We start from the raw sequence: 24,259 nt of genomic DNA on the forward strand, positions 1-24,259 counted from the left end.
CGCGTCAGCTCCGGCGGAGCCGGTCGAGGCGCCTGCTGCTGAAGCCGCCACAGAGATGGTGAGGCTCTTGTTAGCTGTGGTTCTCGAGTACTGGAGTGGTTTGGGGCTCTGAGAGGGAAAGCTAGGACTTTCTCCAAGAGACTGGGGAAGACAGGAAGCTCTGGGAGTGAGGACAGGACGACGGCTGGAAATGGAGTAAAGGAAGTCTCAAAAGACTTAGTAGTGACTGGCAACGTCTGGCACGGTTGAGTGGGGGATGTGGTGCACTCTCTTCCCCCATCCTCTTGAGCTGAGTCTTCTTGGGCTGTGCGGTGTGATGTTGAGAAGAGCCTGTTGAGTCTGGTTAGAAGGCCAGACGATGGTCTCCATAACCTGCTACGCTGTTAACCAGCAGGGTGATCATGGGAAAGGCACCTAATGTTCCAGGAGAGCTTATGGGAATGCCATAAGTGTTTGTGAATGAATGAATGAACGAATGAATGGATGAATGAATGAAGAGGATCCCAGGTTGACAAAGTCCTGGGGGAATGATTGGGATAAGTCTGCCAGTCCTGACATGCCTTGATCCGGGGTGGTCTGTCACGGTCATAGGTCTCGTAGGAGTCATGAAAGCCTACACCCTAGTGGGTTGGCTCTGAGGGGTTAGGAGGGTCTGCGGACAGGTATTAGAGCGTGTGGTTCCTGGAACTTACTTGAAATGTCTGGCAGCCTAGGTGGCTGAGGCGCATAACTGGGTTGTGTTTGTAGGCATACTTTTGGCTCAGTGTCTGCCTTGCTCTTATGAGATTTAGTGGATTTCAGAAGAAGCTGGGTTCCGAACTTCTGAGGACTCCCTGGAGGGTAGTGATGGGGTTCCCTTTCGGTTGTACATTTATTTAATTTTCTTCCCTCAGTACAGCAGTGTGTGTGTGTGTGTGTGTGTGTGTGTGTGTGTGTGTGTGTGTGTTGCCACTCACAAGCTTTTTTGAGAGCATGGAGGAATGAGAAGAGGTGGTGGTGGGGTGGCTCATAGACAAGCTCCCAGGACTCCTCAAAGGAAAAAGACTAATGGCATCCTCTGGAGGGAGAGGCAAGAGGCTCATTTCCAACCCTGGTGTCATGTTCACGGAATATGTCACAGGTGGGCAACCTGGTCCATTTAAAGAAAGAGGATAACCGGGTGGATCACTCAGAGAGGCAAGAGGCCTGATGTGAGAGGATCCTTCCTTTCCTAGTAGCCAGGTCTGTGGGATGGGAAATACACCCAGGCCAAGAATCTGAAGCCGGACCTTGTCAGCCTGTGTTGACTCTGTATGTGGAAGAGGAACTGGATGTGAGTGGGGAGGGACCTCTAAGAATGAATAGCCTTTGTCTTTGTTTGGTTGACAGGTGTTGTACTTACGTCAGGGAAACTCCACACCGACCTATTCCTGTTCCTGCTGGCCTAGTCTTGCTTGCATTTAAGCCAAACACCCTAGGTCCTGCCATATACAGATATATTTTGTTCTCAACTAGAAATAGCTTTCTTTTTACTATGTTTCTTGGCCATAAAATAGTTACCTATTCATTGCCGAAAACTATTCAATGTAAGAAACCTCTTAAGGTGGTAATACCCAAAATGTGGGGCCGGGGGTAGTGGGTGGCCAGAATCACAAACGTGCAATGCTATGCCTGGCTTTTATGTGAGCGCCAGAGATCTGAACTCAGATTCTCACAGCCGTGCAGTGAGCACTTTGCAACCAAACCAGCCCTCCATACCAACATCCCTAGAGGAACACTTACATGAAGTGAAACTTAGGGGTTCTTTGGAAAGTCGGTTGGATGATGTTTTGCTGGGGTAAACAGTGAAGGAACGTTTAGCTGAAGTGGACACAGGTGAAAGACTAAGGCAGACTCGTGAAGGAATGTTTCACTGAAGCAGACACAGGAGAGAGGATGTTCTGCTAAAGCAAGCGTGTGAAAGGACACGAGATGAAGGATTCTTTGCTAATGACACACATGTATTGGTCCGCCTTACACCGTGTAGTTGAGCTGCATTTGTCGGGACTTGAAGTTTCTTGCTACTTCCACACACATGGGCTGATTGGAAGAGTGATGTCAGGTGAGATAGCACGTGCTGAGGCAAGACATGTGGAGGACACTCGATGTGTGGAGGATATAAATAGGACTCGAGGCCGAGACAGGCTTCCTTATAGAGCTAGCTGTGCAGAGCTTGTGGGTCTCTGGTCTTCGCTGACTTTCACTTTGCTGAGAGAGGCGCAGCTGAGAACTCCTGTTGGTCCTCATGGTCCCTCCTGCGGAGGCCTGGCTGTCTCTGCTAGGTCACTGCTGTTACTAGCTGGACCCTACCACACGTGACAGCCTGTGCATCCACGAGTGTTCTCGAGTGGATAGAGCCACAGCTGCTAACCTGTGAACTGAACTGCCGATTGCCAGACAACACAGACGGCAGTTGCTCCAAAGAACTTTTCTTTCCTTTTTTCTTTCTTTTTTTTTTTCTTTTTTTTCTTTTTTTCGGAGCTGGGGACCGAACCCAGGGCCTTGCGCTTGCTAGGCAAGCGCTCTACCACTGAGCTAAATCCCCAACCCCCCAAAGAACTTTTCTAAACAAGTCCACTTCCTCCCACCCCCATCCATATCTTTTCTTTCCCACTACCTCTAGTGGGTGATGGACTAAAGGGAGGTTAAAGCGTTTAAGAACCATCATTAAAAGTAAGATTTTGAAAGAAAGATTAAAGTTACACTTACATGTTTCTTTCTTTTTTTTTTTTTTTTTTCGGAGCTGAGGACTGAACCCAGGGCCTTGCGCTTGCTAGGCAAGCACTCTACCACTGAGCTAAGTCCCCAACCCCCACTTACATGTTTCTTAGAATATATTTTCCCCAATAAAGTTTTGACTGCTTTATTCAGTTATAGAATGAGATTCAGGTGTGTCGTCCCCCCCCCCCCCAATTGGGAAAAAAAAAATCCATGTTTTCTTAAAAACTGTATGTTATGGAGCTCTCCCTGTCTCATCGATATCCACTTAACATAATCTTTCTGCCCCAGAGTCCCTGTATGAGTAACCTTGTTTGGAGCAAATTCTGTGCTCCCGGAGTGAGGTGGTAAAGAAAGGGGGAGGGGCAGCTGGGTCCCTAAGATAAGCATTTATTTCAGGACTTGCCTGCTTCTCTGCCCCCAGTCCGTCTTTCCCTCCTCCGTTGTTGGTAGCTGGAGACAACTGCTTTTCCTTCCATGGCTGCCTCCTTCCAAGCAGACCAGGCAGCTTCTGGCCAGCCACTGCTCAGTGTCATGGGGATATTGTCTAGTCACGCAAGAAAGAAAGCCAGCCCTTCTCCTCAGAGGACAGCTTGAGTACAGCCTCTGGTCCGGAGGGATCCAACTTTCCATTTCTGCTTGGTTCTTCATTTTTTTCCCCCCTAGCGTGTTTACACAGTGACCTCCCAAGCTCTTCTTGTTACTCTTGGCAAAACTGGTTATTCTAGCCCTGGGGTAAGGCTTGTGGCTTCAAAGTCAGCAGTTCTTAAATGAGGTTTTCTTAGTTACCCAACGACGGGGCGGGCGCTCACAACCCAGCCCCTCCCCTCCCCTCTCCACCCCTTGGCCTGCTAGTGGCAACTTTTCTGTGGTTATTTGCTTTCCTTCCTCTGTTCTGACTTCGAGGTTCAGACAGTGGATTATTTCCTGTGGTGACTTCCTCCAACCTGGGTACCAAGGACGCAGGAAAGAGAAGGCAGTCTCTACAATGTGGGACCTACAGTCCCGTGCACAATGGCACACACGGGGAGTCCTTGAAAAGAAACAGGAAAACAGATGGGAAAACAATTGTAACACTTCCCATCTGCACTCCGGAGTGCTCTCGTATATGTTATTATCCACACACGTGACCTAGAAAACGCGGCATGGTGGAGTGACTCGGAGTCAGAAAGACGCGTTCCCCAGAGGCGTTCATCTCAGTCTTCTCTAGAGTCCTCAAGGGGTCATCTTATTTAATTTCATCCCTTGTTCTGTATCACATGTGAGTTGGGTTCCTGCCATGTGTCAGACCCCACACGCCTTCCTTAACTCTATGGAGAACTCAAACACTACCACCCCTCGCGTTCCTTCCGCTGGCTTCCTGTATTCCCAGGGCTTACTCGCAGTCCTACCCATGGCCTTTCCGTTCATTTCCTCATAGTCTAATTTTAAGTGGGAGGGGGAGCGGTTGCTCACCACCCACCCACCATACAACAACCCTTCACAACAACCCTTCAGAGGCTGCTCTTGGCGTCACCCGGGGCTCCCTTATCTGCCTCTTCACAAATCTAGGCTCTTCTGCTCTGCTCCCTTGGGGCTGGCCGAAGATGGTTCCCTCCGGAAGCCTACACTGGCTGGGCATTGAGGGGAAGGCGCGCATAGCTGTGCTCGTTGCTTGGTAGAGAGCCAGTTGACGAATAATCAGTGTAAAAACCAAACACAGGTGCTGCAGGTGCTGGGAGGGGGTCTTGTTGGTAATGACAGATCAACGGGAGATTGCAAAAACACTGTTTAGTGACCTGAAGAGTCACTAACACTCAGTGACCTGGTTGGCTCGCTTCTCCGTTTACGCCATCCCCCTGGGGCTGCTGATTCCCAGACTCGGAGGGACCCAACATGTCTAGACCATTTCCCCCAAGATAACTCAGCTCACAGAGCTTTGCTGAGACGGGTATGGGCTCCTTCAAAGCAACGAATGAATCAGCTTTAGATTAAGGCTATGGTTATCCAGAAGCCTTCGCAGAAATTGCCTCCCGGATGTAGATATCTACTCTCAGCAGGGCCAAGGCGAAGCTGAACTGACCACTGGGACTGGAGGTTGTGATTAGCTGGGTTCTTGGTTTTAAGCCGCCGAACCAGGACTCTTATTTAAGTGGGATGGAATATTCCGAGAGGATTTAGGAGAGCCCCACTGATTTTGTACCAGCAGGGAAACGAGGTTTGAAAAGTAGGAACAGAGGGAGCCCCTTCAGCTGTAACGGAGGCCAAAGTCGAAACAGAACGGAGCTGGCACACGCTCCTCAAAGCTGCTGCTGGCTTTGCATGCTGGTGGCTGCATGCTGGTGGCGTCCTTATCAGCGCTGTTCCGGATGTGGCTGCTCCTGCCAGGCTGGGTCAAAAAGACTTTCCTCATTCAGTGTCTCTCATCGCTGGTTCCCCAGTTGCTGTCAGGTCAGGGGCTCTGCCTAGATCCCCTACTTGACTAGGGAGGCAAGACCTGACGTTTTCAGCTTTTGTCGTTGGGTATGGTCCTTGTCTCCCACAATCATTAGACAGGGTAATTTGCCAAACATAGGAAGCTATTGGCACATCGAAAAGTATTCTATTTTCGTTTGCTCTGTCTGACTGTAGTGGGTAACCACTGTTCATCCACTACCTGAAGTTTGCCAGCCGTCACATGCTGAGCTGAGTTTCTATAGCTTTTATTTCCTTCAGTTCCCAGCCTGCTCAAGAAACAGGAAGGGGGTTGGGTGGTTTGTCCTTAATGAAAGGGTCCTAAAGCTGAGGCTGCAAAGGTTGGCCACAAAGAGGACCTATGCTTTCTTGGGAAATAAGGCGCAGTTGCCTCTCTAAGGCCAGTCTTGTGGGAGACTGTGCCTGTGTGCAGGGACGAGGAACAGGGAGCCTCCCTCCCTCTCCCCACCCATGCTTTCCACCTTTTCATCTGTACCTTGGGACCAACTTGGCTTCATTAGCTCCAGAGACTGCAGAAATGCCCTTTTGCAGACTTAGTGTGCACTTCCCAGAGCTCTCCTCATGGGGGATGCTCTGCCCCTACATTTCAGGACCTATATAGACATGTTCTGTAAGAGGTTTCGCCCTTCTAGCTCTCAGCATAGGCTAGAGAAATGTTTGCTGCCTGTGGTCTGGATGCCACCGGGTACTAATGACCAGACTTTCTGTCTCTACCTGCAGCCACTAAGCACAGGGGATGCCTCAAGCTCTATTTCCACCGCTTCCAACCGGTCACGGAACAGGACTCGCTATCGGACCAAAGCCATGAACTCTGAGGTAGACGAGAGCCTTTTTGGAGGTGTCAAGGTAACTCATCGTCAGTAGACCCCACTCCCCACTAGGACAATGATGGTTACTGGAGTGCAGAAAGGGAGAGGTGCAGTGCTCCTCGGCACAGCTTTGGTGCCTGTGACAGTTGATGAGAAGGAAGGAGAAAGAGTGACACTTGGAGAGCTGGGCAGGAGTGACAGAGAGAGAGAACACAGAGGAAGATGGGCCACTTCTGGTAGCATAGGAGCATAGGTAGGCCAGGGAATAGAGAGCTGATGTCTCTTCCTGCTCTCCCTGTGAGTGGAAGAAGCCTTTCTAGAGGGTCCCCTTGGAAGATCTCCCACTCTGCAGTGTCTTTGCCACTGGTGAAGGCAAGACTTAAAAGGGTGCAATTCTGTAATTACACTTACAGAATCTTTGTGAGGGGAAGGGTCCTCATGGAGTTTTCTATTCCAAAAGGAGGGTGGGGAGTGGCCCAGAGCTCCAGGAATAGTCCTGCTTGTTTACCAGTCCTTTCCTGGCCCAAGTTCTTTGGCCTTATGGGTAACCGAGAGTCCAGGCTGGCCTTATGGGTAACCGAGAGTCCAGGCAGTTGGCGGTAGGGGGCAGAAGTGGCCTGCAGCATTGCTTCGATGTGCCCTTGTGGAAGCAGAGACGAACACCAGGTGGCAGTAGCGCTCAGGGGACAGTGTAAAGTGACCCAGTCAAAGCTACCCCCTGGACGCCATGCAGGTGTCAGCTACAGCATCTGTGGCACCTAAAATTTCCTGTATTTGGAAACTGTATTTTCTTGCTAACCCTTCTGAGGTTAGAAAAATCTGAAAAAAACATCTGATCTGTGTTCATTTTGCTGAATCCCGAGTGTCCTCCTTAACCACATTTTGTTTCCTAAAGAGTCTTGTGTGTAGCCCATGCTGGTTTAAACCAGCTGTCCTTCTCCTGGCTTCCAGTTGCTGGGCTCAAAGGTATATGCCACAGTGCTTGACCCAATGACGTTAGATTTTAAAGGCAGTTCCTGTTAGGCCACTTAGCTATGTCTAACTCCCCTGATAATGGCTTTAAAAAAAAGTTAATCATTAGAAAGGATTAAAAATTACTAATAGTGTAGACTTATCCATAACATGTTGTGTTGCTTCAAAGTCATAGGGTGGTCCAAGAATTTCACAAGACCAGAAATGTTCCTGGAGAGATAACCTAGACACCAACTTTTAAAGTTTCAACCCGATGGGTTTAACATAGGTACAGATACACACTGTCAGCCCCTCTCCTCCCCACCTCTCAGCATAGTTTCCGGCATCTTTGGGAGGAAAGCCTGCCCAAGAACAAAAGGTATCGTTCTCAGAAGGTCAGGCCAGTGGGGAACACACCCAAGCCATGTTTTGATGAAGACGGCCAGGATGCTGTCCAATACCCTAGCTGTTCTGGTGTTCTGTCACTTATACCAGAGCCAGCTGCCCCTGTGGCTGCATGGGGTGGAAGCCTCCAAGGAGTCACTCCTGAGATTTGTATTGGGTCAGTGGGAAATGGAGTGACCATCTTCTATGGCCTTCTTTCTGATCTTATAGCCTCCACCCCAGGACAAGTGCGACAGCCCTATCGTGGTGATCCGTGATAAACATGCCATCCGGAAAACTCTCAGTGCTCTGGGCTTGGACCACAAGCCGGAGACAATCCAGCTCATTACCAGAGACATGGTCAGAGAACTCATGTGAGTCCCCAGGGCACAGGCCTTGGGTCCTGGCTCAGACTGTGCTGCCTCTATGCAGGGTGACTGGGCCACCGGGATGATTCCATCCAGACAGCCCAGCTCCATCTGCTTCCCTACCCACCCGTCTCCTCTTTTCTTTTCCTTTCGAGATTTTGTTTTGGTTTGCCTGTGTCGATTAAAAACAAGACAAACCAAAACTATTTTTGGTTAACGTACACAAAAATGGATTTCATTATGATATTTTATTATATCTATATACTTGGTTCTTATTTGTCCGTTCCCCCGTGTCTTCCCTCTCCTCTTCTCGATGGTCCCGTACTCCTCCAAATAGTCCCTTTCTGCTGTCATGACAGAGATATTCCAATGTCTGCTATAGTTCCCTTCTCCTACTTTAAACCTCTTCTTCCCTCTAACAGTCCTCTCTCTCTCTCTGTATGTGTGTCTGTGTCTGTCTGTCTCTCTCTCACACACACACATAATTCCATATGTAAAAAACATATCAATATGCTCCTCTTGTTTCAGCGGTTTTTCTCCTCCATCTTGGCGGCCCTCTCCGCCCTTCACTGGAAAGCACGCTTTAGGCTCTAAAAGTAAAGGGCAGGGGGGCAGTGCCTCTAGGCTATCAGCAGTGCGTTTGGGGAAGGGCCATGAACGATGAGTCACTTCCTTTTGGCTCCATCCAGAATCCAAAGCAAAGGGGAACTGACCAGATGCCTAATTAGCACTCTGGCTTCTTCCCAGACTCAAGGCTACCAGAGGAAACTCACAGGGGCTCTCCAGGTTCCTTTGGGGTTAGCTCAGTTTTACTTCTGGACTGGAACAGCGCCATCAGTCTCCTGCAGGGCACAGGCTGAGCTCAGCCAAGTGCCAGGAGCCACTGCCGTTTGGTGGCTTGGCACTTGTGTCTAGGCTTGTGCTCTCTGACCATCCCTACCGCTCTGGCGCCATTGCTGGATGATGAATGACATCAGTTTGCTGAGTTTGAAGCCCTTGGCTCATGGCTTCAAAGCTGAAGAGACACAGCTGGATCCCTGTGCAGGAGCTGAACCTGACTATGGCCTCTGTTTAGCCGAGCCTGGGCATCTGACAGCCAGATGTGGGCAGTGGCCTGAGGGGCCCTACTTCTTGGCCTCTCTGCAGACAGGCTGGTCATGGTTCAGATCCACTGTCTTAGATTCAGGTTGCTCCGGGTCACTTCCCACCCTCCGTTGTCTTGGGCCACACCACTTGGTGCAGTCTAAGACCTTGCTAATAAGCGAACCTACTTCTAGGACAACCCTCCCCCGTCCCCACCCCCACCCCAGCTTTTATTAGAAGAGATTTCACTTCCTGTCTCAGATCGCCTGCGTCTTGTTGCCATTGCACCTGTTAAACTGCCCCGCCCAGAAGCAGCTTTATCCTCCCCCCTCAGCTGCTCCCTCCCCCACCCCTAATGCATGTTATTTATTTCTAATCATTATAATTAGCTGTAGGTTTGTTGAATGCGTTGGGTAGCTACACGGAGAGCTCCAGAGACACGTCCCCAGTAGTTGTCTGTCGATCAGAGTTTTTAATTAATATTTAGGGTTCAAAGCTTCTATCCAGGCTGGGTGGACAGAGATACTTAGATTTCCCACCAGCATCCACTTCAACGTCAAGCATTCCCTTATACCTTATTCCAGCATCAGGAACGATCTGCTTTTAAAGTGCCTAGTACTGACTGGCTCAGAGATCAGTCTCCATCTGAAGAAGCTCGAAACAGACCTTGCACCATTGGTCCTGAAGTGGGCTGTAAAACGAGTCAGAATGTGGTGGGGCTCAGAGGAAAATGCTTGGAGGCAGGGTGGACTTACGGAAACACAAGGACAGGTCGCTGACAGTCACATAGAGAATGCGACACGGGATGGACCATAGGAAGAAAGACACAAAATGTCTCTTTTGGTCTGCAGCATCAGCTGCTTCGCACCTGAAACCCTTCCCTTCAGTGGCCCATGAGCTGCAGACTCTTCTGTCTCAGCATACATAGTATGGGGAAGAGAAGAGAGGAGGGAGCTTGGAGCCTGCCCTCCTCCCTAATGCTGGTCCTTCCTATGTCAGTGTTCCCACAGAGGACCCCTCTGGGGAATCTCTAATCATCAGCCCTGAGGAGTTTGAGCGGATCAAATGGGCATCCCACGTCCTGACCAAAGAAGAACTGAATGCCAGAGAGCAGGCCTTCAAGAAGGAGAAGGAAGCCATCTTGGTAACTTACCTCCATAGCTCTGTCCTTGGTGGACGGGTGGCAGAATAGGAAAGTGGAGTAGGGAAGCCAGCTTTTCATAGCGGGCGGGATAAGCTCAGTTAAGGCATGCTAAAATAAGGCGTGCATGTGCATTTAATAAACAAATGTTGGACATCTGATGACTGGGAGGAAATCCCTGAGATAGGGGAGTGGCATGTGGACCACTGGGTGGATGGGAACAAAGCCAGGCCGTGAGACCTCTCTGCTCTGATTCAGTGATGGACCGAAGAGAACTCTTCTCGGGTTACCTGCGGCAGGCAAGTTAACAGGGAATAACCCCACCAACCCCAGGCTGGTCTCCCTTAGGATGCAGTCACAGTTCGCAAGAAGATCATGAAGCAGAAGGAAATGGCCTGGAACAATAACAAGAAGCTAAGTGACCTGGAGGAGGTGGCCAGGGCTCGGGCCCAGAACCTTCTGCAGAGAGCCAACAATCTTCGCATGGAGCAGGAGGAGGAGCTCAAGGACATGAGCAAGGTGGGTCTCTCCCTTTTACCTGAGGACTCCCTGCCGCTCCCTCGGTGCTCTTACTCACACAGGAGACAAGGTGAGGGACTGGCGTGGGCGGGGCTCGCGTGGATAGGAGGAGACGTGACCCACCCTCCCTGAGCCTCCTCATGTCTACGTAAAATAATGACGGTAGCACTACTTGGCAGACATTTTGGCAGCACAGCACTGAACAGGCTAAGATGTGGGAGCGTCTTTGTGAACCGTGCTTGATAGAGATCTCACTCCTCACTTCCGTCTCTATCCTGTTAGTTCAAGTCTGGCCCTAGATAGTGGTGGAGACAATAGGGTTCTTTTTGAAATGCCCAGAATACTTCCTTTAGCTGGGAGCACAAGGATCAGGGAGCTCATTTGAAATGCCGTTCTGTAATTCACTTACGTGTCACTCCCTTTGTTGACCAATAAAAACAACAAAAACCCCCGCCGACTCCCCAAGCCCCTCATCATCTCTGATTTCCATCTCTCCGGTAAATCTCTACTTGTACCTGCTTTATTATTCCAAAGCTCTTACTTTCTGGTTCTTAAGGAGGGCACCATGGTTTCCCGTTTCTTTTATGCATGTTGGGCTCTTCTAGATTAAAAAAATGTACCGGTTGAATTTCTGCTGGAATGTCTTGGCTTCCTTAAGCATAACATGCTGCTCATGGTTCCTTGAGAAGGAATTGCGAAGCTCTAACACCTTATGGAGATTATATGTGTGTTTATGTAGGTGAACACGCTATCACTGTGTTAGTCATATTTCCTTCCAAAGGCCGATCCATTACCTTCAGAATGCTACAGTACCCCTACTGGTGCTGTCTCTGCTTGAATAAACCTTAGTGCCTGATAAGGGTCTGGAGAGATGGCTCCGTGGTTAAGGCCACTGACTGTTCTTCTAGAGGACCCGGGTTCAAGTTTCAACACCCACATGACAGCTCACACCTATCTGTAACTCCAGTTCCAGGGCTTCTGACAGGCTCACACAGACATGCATGCAGGCAAAACATCAATGAACATTAACTAAAAATAAATTATTAGAAAAAACCCACAGGTAAATGTTTGAGCTACCTGGTGAGTGAAAGGTGCTATTGTTTGAACTCAGCAGCCAAGCCCATCTCCAGGACATGGCTCTGCCCCCATGTTTCCCCTTTTACATTCCCACCCACTCATTTCTCCTCCTTCCTTAACCTATCCCCAAGCCCAGAATGCTTTCCCCCGACTCCCTAGATTATTCTGAATGCCAAGTGCCACGCAATCCGGGATGCCCAGATCCTGGAGAAGCAGCAGATAAAAAAGGAGTTGGACGAAGAGGAGAGGCGGTTGGACCACATGATGGAGATAGACCGGCAGCAATCCCTTCAAAGGCAGGAGGACCGGGAAAGGAGAAGGAGGGAGGAGAGAATACGGTAGGTAAAAGTGGGGTTTCGTCACTTCCCCCATAAGTCCTTTCTGAGGATCTTCAGGTCCAGGTAGCCTAGCAAAGAGGCAAGACATGGTTCTGAGGCACCCATAGCTCTCATCCCTTAGGGAATGACACAGGGAATCATACACCCTGTAAGGCTTATGTATAGATTGTACTAGGTGCTTCTCTGTGTACTCCAATTCAGTGTCCTCTCTCAGTGCCCCCTGTCACCCACTCTACCTGTCTCCCCACCATCTACAAAGTCTTCATAAGCAGATCCAAGGAAGGAACACTCTGCCTCATTAGGCCGCTCCCGATCTTGATGCTGACTGAGCTCAAACCCGCTCTCCAGGCAACTCTTTCTGCTCCTGCTAAGTCTCGTCTGTCACACGAAGCATTCAAGTACCCCATCTGAATCTGAGCTCACATTCTGCTTGATTCCTATCTTTGTCTTGTCTACTCCCACCCCTCCATTCTTTACTCATGCCATAGGCTTTAGATGCCCCCAAGTTTACTGATACACTTATCGCACCCTGGGGTCACAGGCAGGCGGCTCTGATTGTCCAATCAGTATCCCTGGATTTACTGTTGAAAAGAGGGCTTTGCTGAGTGGACCGCAGGGTTCAGGCCTGTCTATCGGCAGCCGAGAGTCTTCAGTGTTATAAGTTCTTACACAAAAAGACAGTAGGCCGAGGGGGCATGAGAGTCAGGTTGGAAGACAATAGAGGACAAACACTAAAGGAATTAGAGATCCTGGTCTTTGAAATCTACAAAGCTCTCTGTGAATCAGGGAGGAGGAATCTGTCTTCCCAGACCATTAGGTGACTTAGGGAGAAGCTGGATTCCAGAGGCTCGTTAAATTAAACTAGGAGGGAGAAGGTGGGTTAGGATGTAGGGTAACTCCTGGGCAGACAGATAAGAGGAATCTCAGGCAGGAGTACTTGGGAACTAACACAGCAAAATGAGGACCTGTGTTCCAGGACACTGGAGGAAAGGACTTTAGTCTGGACCCAGGAAGCATGATCATGACAAAGAGACACTTGTCAAATGGTACCTGTGAAACCTCCTGTCTTGGGGGCTATGTGGGTAGAAGTCAGGGTGGAGACTTGGACTTGTAACTTCAGAGTCACTGTGGTTTTGTATTCTCCCAGGGGAAAACGGCACATTGTGGAACAGATGAAAAAGAATGAGGAGGAGAGATCGCTTCAGGCCGAGCATCGTGAACAGGAAAAGGAACAGATGCTGGCGTATTTGGAGCGGCTCCAGGAGGAAGATTTGCAGGTAACAGACCACCAGACCATGCTGCGTTTCCCCAGCACAAGCAGCTAAGCCCTCCAAGGTTTCAGGGCTCAGGGTATGGAGTGATTTTTTTTTCCTCCCAGGGCATACGCTCATTTCACATCATCACCGCCATCAGCTTCTTAATTGCTGTCTGGAACATTTGTTTGGTCATGGCATCATGCTGGGGCCGGACTGTGATTTGGATAGATATTGTCCTTGCCTCCCAGGGACTTGGGGTCCAGGGCTGTCATATCAATGTGAACAGACACATAAAGGAAATAGATGGTTGTGTGCTTCGCGCAAGTAAACAGGGATGCTTTACAGTCTGTCCCTCGGTTACTGGGGGAAATTATACACTCCATCAATGAACAGACTCCTGCTCCCCGCTGTTGTCTCATTCAGAGTACACAATATCCCATTGTCATTAACTGTGTTGAGAAGCCAAACCTTCTATCCCTATTAGCTTAGATAAAATTAGTAGGGACATTTAATGAAAAAGAAAAAGAAAAGAAAACACCCGCTGACTCACCCATGTGAACTTTATAAAGCTAAGATGGTCTTCTCCTTGCCTTATCTGGTGTGTTGCAATGCACAAAAGCACATAGCACACATATGCACACAGGTCTGTGGGTATGCATGCTTTTGCACGTGGATAGACACACGTGTGTGCACACGTGCACCCGGGAAGGCCAAAGTTGGTGTGAGGAATCACCTTCCATCACTCGCAGTTCACGGAGGCAGGCCTCTCAGTCAAGCCTAGTCTTGCTGGCCAGTTTGCTCTGGGGAATTTCCTTCTCTGTCTTCTCGGGTTATAATTATACGTGGAGCACCACACCCACTCAGCATTTACAAGATTTCCAGGGATCCGAACTCCAGGCCTTGGTCCTCATGCCTGTGTGGCAAGTGCTTTAGCCACCGAGCCACCTGTCTGGCCCTGCATACACGCATTAGAGCTGTATTCCTTCTTTGGCAACGTCGTACAATGTGTTTTGATCATTTGTTTTTGTTTCATTTTTCAAAATGCTATCCACAAACAAAAGTTGAAAGAATCGGAACCATACCGGCCATACTTGGTTAAACTACACTCACCTTCGACATTTTGACCCCTCGATACAAAATGCTTCACGCTCCCGTCTCTGAAGAGCAAGCAAGGCCCACTTACACAGTCACCACCAAAAGCTCCTCCAGAGGCCCTGTAACATCGCCTAATACTAACCCAGGTTCAGTTTTCTGTAATTGGTAAAGAAATGCATTTCCAGCTACTTTCCTGTTTTCCAAACCGGTTTCTAATCAAGGTTTGCACGCTGTATTTGATTAAGTCTCTCTAGTCTGCCTTGATGAAGAAGCATCTCCTCATTTGTTGACTCATTTGTTTCTTAAATATATTTTTATTTTTAACTGCACCCAGCAGTCGTGCATCTTTGCGATCTACAGTGACAGTTCTGTGTGTAGGGTGTGTAATGGTCAGTGCACCTTTGTGACCTACAGTGACATTTCTGTGTGTGGGGTGTGTAATGGTCAGTGCACCTTTGTGATCTACAGTGACAGTTCTGTGTGTAGGGTGTGAATGGTCAGTGCACCTTTGCGATCTACAGTGACAGTTCTGTGTGTAGAGTGTGAATGGTCAGATCAGGGTGATCATCATACGCATCACCTCAGATAGCTGACATTTCTTCATATTGGTAAGACTCAGGAATCTTTCCCATTAGCATTTTGTAGTGTACAGTTGGTTAATATCACAGTAATTGTCCCGTTGTGCTATAGAACACCAGAAATTATTCCCCTTATCTAATTACATTCCTGTACCAGATTCCTTTTCCATGATGCCATTTAATTCACGGAACTCACAGTCTTTGTTTTTGTCCCTCCTCCTCCTCTATGTGTGACTGGGGACCCCCAAGAGTCCCGTAAGTGATCAGCAGGTTTTCCTAGCTCCCACAATGTGAGGACCGGTGTGAAGACTCAGGTTGGAGATCCCTGCAGGGGGCAGAAGATGAGAAAGGAGACCCAGGAGATAGATAGACACAACTAGCTAGGGTACTGGCTCTGGGGAGAAGTGTGGGAAACAGAGGTATGGGGGGGGGGAAATACGCAAGGAATGAGGTGGTAAATGAAAACTGGACACTTCAGCTCAGTTGTGGGGAGCTGGGAATTGGTGGGCACACTGGGATGTTCCGGTAGTGAGCCAGCACCATTCCACTGGTGCGTCACTCTGAATGTCCTTCCAAAAGACACTCCCAAGTCTCCAGGAAGTAGTATTAGGCAAGCTCAGGTAGAACCCAGTGCCTCACCAGCCATAGAGCTGCTTGTCAGCATCTCAGGCAGCAGCTAACAAGATGGAGAAGAATCGAGGGAGTTTGTTTGTTTGTTTGTTTGTTTTTGGGTGGGGGTTGCTTTGAAGGGTTTCAATGGCAAAAAACAGGGTAAGTCCCTTTGGTTCCTTGGAAGTCAAATGGACCAACAAAAACAACAACTGAGGAGTAAATACACAAGTTTTTCCTCTGTTCAAGCCCCGCCTTTCAGACCTTGGGAAACAGCTAAATGCCCAGTGAGTGGAAACCAGTCAGTGCGAGCAGCACTGATTTGTTTTTTAATCATCACTACAGAGTGGGATCTCAAATTCGAGTTTCAACAGGAGCTCATGAGGTCACAGGGGTAGACTTTAGCACTGCAAGAGGGAGAGAAATTTAAGAGCCTTCATTTCCGGAAAGCGTAGAGAGCTAAGTGTCAGGGGCCATCACTAAGCTGAGTTGGGTGAAGAATGCAAAGAGGCTGTTTGATGGCAAAGTCGCCTCTTGTCCATTGCTGAAAGACAGCTTCAATCCGGGCTGGTGCTGGCCGCTGTGCCACCTCCTGCCTCTGTCTCTTTCTCTCTAACAACACGCAGGTAGGAGCTGCATATCTTGCCTTCTGCTCCTCTGAGGATCTCTTCCTTTTGCTCGCAGGATCTGGAACGAAGACATCAGGAAAAGCTGAAGATGCAGGCTGAGATTAAACGCATCAACGATGAAAACCAGAGACAGAAGGCAGAGATGCTGGCACAGGAGAAACTGGCAGACCAGATGGTGATGGAATTTACCAAGAAAAAGATGGTAGGCACTTGGGGTCTGATGCCGGAACTAACGGGCCTGAGCAGTCATGGGACTCTAGCAGGAGAGCGCCATGCCTTCATTGTAAAATACAGAGGCCTGGCTTTCCCCCTCTTCATCATGGCCTGACAAATTGTTCAGTAAGAGTATAGCTTGTAGAGACACCCTCCCCCCAACCAATGTGTCATTATCTTCATTAATCGTCACTTAAAAGCTGGAGTCAGGGTCACAAAAAACAAACAAAAACCTAAAGTGATTGGTGAAAGTGAACTTTATGAATTCTTCAAGGGTGGAGAACCTTAGAAACCAATCGTTAGCTGCCCCATACTTTTTTTTTTTTTTTGTAAAACCTCTTATATAGGATGCCCTGTACTGGGTAGTTAAGATACCTCACTGTAGAATGAATGGACAGAAGAACTAGATGGGAAAAGCAATATCTGCGAAGAGCTTGGGATGGATGAAGCTCCCAAATGTGTGAGCTCACTCTGGGACAAAATGAATGATGGATGATTTGGGTGTGTAGGGAGTAGAGGATGAAGGAGAGGGAAAAAATGACTTTTAAGTATAATTTAGAGTGAATATGGAGTTATGTAAAAAACATGGCAGGAAAATGATTCCTTTGCATGTGGACCCAGTCTCCTCTGCAAATTTGGAGTTCTCGATGACAGTAAACGTATTCTACTTCTCTATGGTGCATCCTTTTAGAAAGTATGAGAAATGGCTCAGTGGTTAAGAGCACTGTCTGCTCTTCCAGAGGTCCTGAGTTCAATTCCCAACAACAGCATGGTGGCTTACAACCATCTGTAATTGGATCAGATGCCCTCTTCTGGTGTGTCCAAAGACAGCTACAGTGTACTCACATACATGAAATAAATTGAGACAGACAGAGAGAGAGAGAGAGAGAGAGAGAGAGAGAGAGAGAGAGAGAGAGAACATGCTGATCCTCCTAGCTCTGCCCCTTGTGGAACCATCTAGAATTTTGTTTCTTGCTATCCAGGGCAAGGTGAAGCAGAGAAACCAGTGTTATGAAATATAATAGGGTGGGGGGGGTACCTGGTGGTTCCAGAGGAGTAGAGGCAGTGAGGGAACCATGAGGGAGGGCATTGAGAGAGGTAGCAGAGAGGGAGAGAAAGAGGCTCCGAGGACAAAAAGGGGGAGAGAGAACTCCAAGGAGAGGGAGGGAGGGAGATGAGGTAGGATTCTTGTATTCAGCCCTACACCTAGGGTGGCAGGTGATGACGTAAGCAGTTGCTAGGTCCCTGAGGGCAGGCCAGCTGGATTGCCTGTAAGCTAACAACCAGCTTGACAGTGGAGCATGACCCCCAAAGAGGCAACATTCTGGGATTTTGGGCAGTCTGGGAATGTAGAATAATGAGGGATAAGGGACAGTCTTCATGGGATGACCACGGCATGCCACCCAACATGTGCCTGTGGTCATGTGACTGCTCTAGGAGCAGCGATCAGGAAGCCGTGGGGTTTATTTGCTCCTTTTACCACTGTGAAAAGTGATAAAAGGGATGAATTTTGATGGTTTACTCTTGAGGTATCTGCTAAGCACTGTGGGGTTGCCCAAAGCATGGTTGGCAGTTTTCCCGGGCACTAATGAGATAACCTCTACCTGCTACATTTTACAAGGCAGGCAGGGAACCACAGTTGTTACTGGGCTCTGTGGCCTTGCAGCTTGAAATTATCTTCAGTGTGATGGAAGGAGTAAGAAAGCCTGGGCTCAGGGCTCCTGCGTTCAAATCAGTTTCGGCACCCACAGCTTCTGTCTGGTGTGATGCTGTCTGAGCTCTCTAGGATAAGGCCTGAGAAAGCTTCTTGTAAACCACGACTGCCTTCTACAAAGGCTAGTTGTCCTTATGTCTGTGCATTGCTAAAGTCCTGTTCCCCATCTTAGATGGAGTGAGGAAGTGGAAGGGGGAGATGCTGGAAGGGATTTGTGTTTCTCTGCGCAAAGCTGCAACAGTGTGCGTTATCAGGAGGCCTTTCTTCCTGGCAGGCTCGCGAGGCAGAGTTTGAAGCTGAGCAGGAGAAAATCCGGAAGGAGAAAGAGAAGGAGATTGCCCGCCTGCGGGCCTTGCAGGAGAAGGCTCAGGATTATAGAGCAGAGCAGGTATCCACTTCCTTTCCCTCTCCGCTTTCCTTTGTCCCGCCCACTCCCGGAAGCCATCCCTTGACAGCCTGTAAAGTTGCCTGCGGGGCGGAGGTATAGAGGAGAGGAAGCTCGGCGTCTAGCCTTCAAAATCCAACCGCAGACAAATGCCATTTAATCATGGGGGATGTATTCTGGAAAGTGCACCTGAGGAGGAAGGGTGGGCCTTTTCTCATTGTCCACGGTGGCCAGGAGAGAGCAGAAGTATGCGCTTAGGTTTTAGAGAAAGTTTTTGACTGCTACATAACGATTTTCCAACCTTAACTGACTAATGGAACGTCACCAGAGGAAGTGTTGGCACCTCTATCATTAGCAGTTTTTAAAGTTAAAAGCAATTCTAGGAGTCCAGGGAGGAACCGGGAAAGAATAAGGGTGAGAGGGGTAGGGCAAGGTGACCCCTTGGGGAATCTTCTGACCTTAAAGATCTATGCCAGGATTCCTTTTCTTCCTTTGGCAGACTGAAGTCTGTAAGTCGGTGACTCCTCTATCTCAGGTTCTTTTGTATCCTCATAGCTGCCCCTCCACCCCCACCCCTACCCCTGCCCGGCTTTCTTAGGATGCCTTGCGGGCTAAGCGCAACCAGGAAGTTGCAGATCGAGAGTGGCGCCTCAAGGAAAAGGAAAACGCTCAGAAGAAGATAGAGACAGAGGAGAAGCTGCGCAAAAGCCGCCTGGACCAGGTGGCATTCAAGGAACACACGCTGGCCGTTCAGGTTCAGCGGGACCGGGATGAGTTCGAGAGGATCCTTCGGTAGGAGAAGCCGAGAGCCCTGACTTCCTTTCCCTGTGTCAATAAAGTTGTGGAAGGAGAGCAGGAGTATGCTTAGGGGATGGCATGTGTTGGCTGGAGAGGAGATTTCCTGCCATGTTAACAGGCAGATGCACATCCATCTCGGTCACATTGCTGCAATCATCCCGACTAGATGGATGACTGAGATATTTCAAAGCCATTCGAGCCAGAAATTCTCTGATGAGAGAATTGGAAAAGAGCATCTGGAAGTGTTTAAGGAACTGAGGGTTATTTATCCTGTATCAGTAACGGTGTAAATACAGGTATACCTCTGTGTCTCTCCTAGATCACATTACTAGGGAAACTGAGTGGGCGAAGCCTAGAGGAGATGTAGGGTTCATCCTGACACTAAGGCTTGTGTCACTAGGGCAAGCCTTTGAGGGAGTCTTTGCCATTGATTTGACTCATAGCTGGTAAGCAACACATGCTGAAGACTCTGTCTGGTTATCATGAAGCTCATTAGAAATGAGGAACACTGTCTGTGCCTGCTCTACTCAAAGGTGTCCAGAGATTCCTGTTTGGGTGGGCGTCTCTATATATATCGTGCTGCTTGGAGCCTGGTGTCTCTTTACTGTTTGTTGTTTCCATTCAATGATGATTCCACCATGTACACAAGAGCCAGGGACTCATACCGCTTACTCTTCTGGTCCTCCCTCAGAGCAGTGGGCTTCTTCCTTTTCTGTTCTGTTTTCTCCCAGTCATATCTACCACCACTAGACCTGATCTGACTGGGGACCACTTCCTTTTTGCTTTGTTTCAAATATGATTTGTTGGGAAATAAGATTTAAAAAAGTAGAGATGGCGGACAAACCAAAGAAAATTTGCATTTGGAGAACTTGAAATCAGAGAAGTTATGCTCAAATGAAGAAAGATTGACCAGCATCCAGTCCTCTTGGTATCTAGGCTCTGGGTCCTTCCTCTTGGAGCTGTTTCAGCCAGGAGCAAGCCAGTCCAGGCTCCTGGGCCTCTAAGGAGGCAGAGCAGATCTGTAGACCCTCTCCCCTGAGAACAACACTCCTGGATTCTCACAGGATCTTGCCCCTGCTTTTTTCTTACTGGCTGTGATGCCTTTTGGCTCTTCTGTTTTTCCTGCTGTCCCCAACCCCCACCCTAGGGTTGTGCTGTGGTCACTGGACACCTAGTAATGGAGAGAGCCTCCCAAATCCCCCATAGAGCCTGCCCTTGGGCTCCAGATTGTCTTGCAGGTGTCTCCCCTGCCTCTGTGTCCTTGGACAGCTCTGTGCCTTTGGCAGGCACTAATAAATATTAATGCGATGAATTCCAAGCCCTACTTTTGCTACTGACCCACTTGACTCTGCTTTGCTGTGTTTGCCTGGAGCATGTACACGAGCCAGCTATTAAACTCCATCCAGCTCTTGGGAGAAGTCCAGCTTCACCTGCTGCCCTACTAGCTTAGCATCCAGACCTAGTGTCTCCTGACCAGGTGACTTCCATGACAGATGTCTTTACTCAGGGAGTGTCCCTGCCACAGCCAGCAATCCAGATGTTCTTACTTCAAAAGCGTGACCTTCAGGACAGCCTGCATATGGACTTCCTGCTTCTGTTCTGGAGATCCTGAACTTTCAGACTGGATTGAGACCATTAGAGGAAATGCCGAGATTTAGGTGACACCCTCATCGGTTGTGGTTAAACAGTCTAGGGCAAGTAGCTTTTGAAATCTCTTGGGTGACTTTAGCATGCAGTTAGAGTCCACAGCTTGTTGCCTTGCCCTTGTGGCATGACCAGTGTATCACTTACTTTTCTTATTGCCATGACAAAATGCTCAGTGAAAACAGTTTGAATAAGGGCTTATTTTGGCTTATGGTTTGAAGGGATGCAGTACATCATGGCAGAGAAGCCATGGCACTGAGATGACTGGTCAAACCACATTCAAGAAGCAGACAGAAAAAAAAAAAAAAAGCTGGTTCTTGGCTCCCCTTCTCCATTAAAAATATTCAGTCTTTCAGTCTAGGACCCCAGTCCACAAGTGGTGCTGTCCAAATTCAGGAGGAGTCTCTCCTCAGTTAAACCTCTCTAGAACCCCTACCCCCCACCCCCAGACACGTCCAAAGACAGTGTCTTCTTCTAGGTGAGTCTAGGATCTAGTCAAGCTGACAATGAAGATTAAGTTCCTCCTCATTTGGACTTTCCACTGCCCACCAATCCAGCAGCTCTCTAGTAACGCAGCTCGCTCCCCCTCACCCCCCACCCGTGAACTATCCCCTCACTTAGATGAGTATGAAACAATAGGAAGCTAATCCACCACAGGTGAGTGATCACAAGCAGGGAGAGTACACCCGCCTCAGGGCCTCCTCAGGGCCTCCTCAGGGCCTCCTCAGGGCCTCAGGGCCTCAGGTCCAAGTGGGTGTGGGGCACTTGATGTCTCAGTACTGAGGTGCACGGGGACCAGCACTTCCCTTCCCATATACCGGGCAGCGCCCCACAGAGCTGTGGGATTCGGGGTGGTGCTTGCATAGGGCTGGAGGAGCTCTTAGGATTTGTTAGGGTTCGCCATGTATGATAGATTTTGGAAGATAGTAAGGACGTGAATAAATGACGAGGTCTTTGGCAGTGGGATGGGGTGGGGGGGTTTGTTTTGGTGTGAATGATTCTGTGGGAGAAAAGCAGGTGAGGATTTCCTGCCTAAGATAGTTTTACAATTTGTTTTTGTTTGTATTAAGAAGAAATCCAATATTAGGTTAGGTGGCCTCTGACCAAATTTCTTTGAGATGTAAATATATTTCATTTGAGCGTCTCTGGATGCCATTAGAGATTTTTCTCCCCGATAATAGAGTCTAGGAACTATTCTTACAGAAGACATCCACAGAAGGAATGTCAGGACAGGAATCCATGAGAGAACAGAGAGACGTCAGACTGAGTTCTTGCCTTCTCCCAGCACCAAAGTAGGGCTAACCTTACAGACGATGATTCTTTACCCTTTGTTGATGTTATCGTAAGGGAGGAAAGGAAGGAAGGTAACTTAGAACAGGCTGGAGAGGAGTTACATGCATCCTTAGGAGGAGGAGAACAGACAGCTCTCGGTGGGTGAAACCCTGGCTGTAGGGCCAGCTGCATAACTTACGGAGCCCAGCGAAAGCTTTGACTGTGGAGATTTCTGTCTAAAATATATTAAGGGGTCGGAGAGTTATCTTAACAGATAGGAGCACTGGCTGCTTTTTTGAGAGGATCCAGGTGCAGTTCCTATCACCCACATGGTAGCTCACAATGGTCCATAACTCCAGTCCCAGGGGATCCGATGCCCTCCTTTGGTCTCTGAGAGCATCAGGCATAGATGTCGTGCACAAACACATGTGTAGGCAAAACACACATAAAATGAAAAACAGAAATTATTAAGAATGTTAACACTGTGACATATGACAACGTATTTGGGTCTGTCCAGGGAGAGGAGCACCCAGTGGCCACTTTTAGTCTGGTGCTTGAGGTTGGACAGCTGTGGACTTTGAAGCACGACCAGTGAGGGGTCACCCAGGAGCTCAGCCACTTGCATTCCTTTTGTCCCTTCCCCAGGGCCCAGAGAGAGCAGATTGAGAAGGAGAAGCGGGAACAGGAGAAAAAGGCTGCGGGGTGCCTCCAGCATGCCAACGAGCTCCGAAGGCAGGTGCGTGAGAACCAGCAGAAGCAGGTGCAGAACCGGCTCGCTACCTTTGAAGAGGGCCGGCGCCTCAAGGAGGAAGCCCAGAAGCGCCGAGAGCGCATCGAGGATATCAAGAAACAAAAGCTGGAAGAGCTGAGGTGCGCTGGGTTCCTTTCTCTCTTTCCTCCTCTTTTTCCCAAAGAGGTGACATAGCAGGCTGGAAAAGCCTTAAAGGGAGGGCTTTCGGCCCAGGGCTCCTTGGCAGTGTGTTAGGATCCTGACTGGAATGTACTTGGTGGTACATCAGCAGTGCCAATGAGCCAGCTAGAGACAACCTGAGGAACGGATTGGGGTACAGGACCCCAGGTTCTGGAAGCCCAGGGTGCTTTCTCCTATCACACCTTTGGTAAGTACCCTACTTATATATGCCCTGCATCTCTCCGGCAGAGCCACCGGCCTTCCTGAGAAGTATTGCATCGAAGCTGAGCGCAAGGCCAACATCCTGCCACCCACTTCCGTAAACTGAAGGGGAGCCTCTATGGTCTCTGGGAGAGCACGGATTCAGCTTAGTTCCAGGGCATCCAAGTTGCTGCTAACCTAGACATTTCATAGTTACAGATTAAAGCTATTTTATTCTCTAAGGCAACATCTCCACTTTACTGCTGTGGGGATGGGGGGTACTAATGGGCACTGAGGGTGGATCAAAATAAATTACAGTGGACCTGGATGTGGGACGATTGACACCCAGGGGCTAGAACCAGATGGTGTTTTGGTGGGGTTTTCTCCCTAAACAGTGGGATCCATTTTCTCAGGGGAGGGGGCTCCTGGCCTTTTTGTAATCATATGGCCTGTCCCTTTTCACTATATTCTTATCTCTCCGCTGGCCCTGTACCCAAGTCATAGGAATTTGGGGCCACTGAGGCAAGAGTTAGAGCTCTGCTTTTGTCAAGGGCTGGTGAAAGTGTGCACAAGGCAGAGCTGGAGGGGGAGGAGCATGGAGAGCTGGGACTGGCTCAACCTGGGCTCCGAACTGTGACTCAGACCACATGTATGGAGGGGGCAGTGTATGAGCCCGGGTCTCAATGCCCTGGGCTTCATCCCTTCCTGCTTAAGACCTCCAACTCCAGGCAGTAGTGCAGCACAGACATTTGCCCATTCTCATCGAGCCACACCCAGGGCACAGCTCCCCACCCAAATACAGCCAACCCCCACTCATGGCTCTGCTCTCCTCTGTTCGCTTTATCCGGTGAGCGAGCCTCCTCAACAGTCCTGTTGTAAGCTCGTCCCGCTTTGCCCTTGTCCATGCCCATTTTCACATTCCCTCTCCAGGTACTTACTGAACACGTGGTACACCATGAACCGTCTAGGCACGCAAGTGTACTACAGTTGACTTGGTCCCCTCTTCTGGAAGCTTCTCATTTGTCCTGATTCTTCCCTTGGCTTTTATACACCTTTAGGATGTCTCATACATGCCATTTGTATACCTTTAGGATG

General features: G+C 49.1%; 1 protein-coding gene and 1 long non-coding RNA gene across 3 annotated transcripts in view; one reads left to right on the forward strand and one right to left on the reverse strand.

The window, feature by feature from the left end:
• On the forward strand, positions 1-23,406 carry Cfap45 (cilia and flagella associated protein 45). Its single transcript, NM_001024882.2, has 12 exons — positions 1-58; positions 5,911-6,036; positions 7,566-7,708; positions 9,785-9,929; positions 10,275-10,445; positions 11,682-11,860; positions 13,008-13,137; positions 16,083-16,229; positions 18,229-18,342; positions 18,938-19,131; positions 22,699-22,923; positions 23,213-23,406. Exons 1-12 carry the CDS (start codon positions 56-58, stop codon positions 23,289-23,291), a joined length of 1,656 nt encoding a protein of 551 aa, NP_001020053.2. The 5' UTR covers positions 1-55; the 3' UTR covers positions 23,292-23,406.
• Positions 15,687-24,259, reverse strand: part of LOC120096318 (uncharacterized) — a 13,069-nt gene continuing 4,496 nt past the window's right edge. For both annotated transcript variants that reach the window (XR_005492650.2, XR_005492651.2), the window contains one exon: positions 15,687-16,085. This is a non-coding gene — a long non-coding RNA (uncharacterized LOC120096318). The remainder of the gene's footprint in view (positions 16,086-24,259) is intronic.

Source organism: Rattus norvegicus, chromosome 13, assembly GCF_036323735.1.
Source record: "Rattus norvegicus strain BN/NHsdMcwi chromosome 13, GRCr8, whole genome shotgun sequence".
Lineage (NCBI taxonomy): Eukaryota > Metazoa > Chordata > Mammalia > Rodentia > Muridae > Rattus > Rattus norvegicus.

Bases quoted from the DNA above. Each gene is read 5' to 3' on its own strand.
- Cfap45 (NM_001024882.2), top strand. The intron at 7,709-9,784 runs GTGAGTCCCCAG...TTCCTATGTCAG, and splicing joins GACATGGTCAGAGAACTCAT to TGTTCCCACAGAGGACCCCT. The intron at 11,861-13,007 runs GTAGGTAAAAGT...GTATTCTCCCAG, and splicing joins AGGAGGGAGGAGAGAATACG to GGGAAAACGGCACATTGTGG.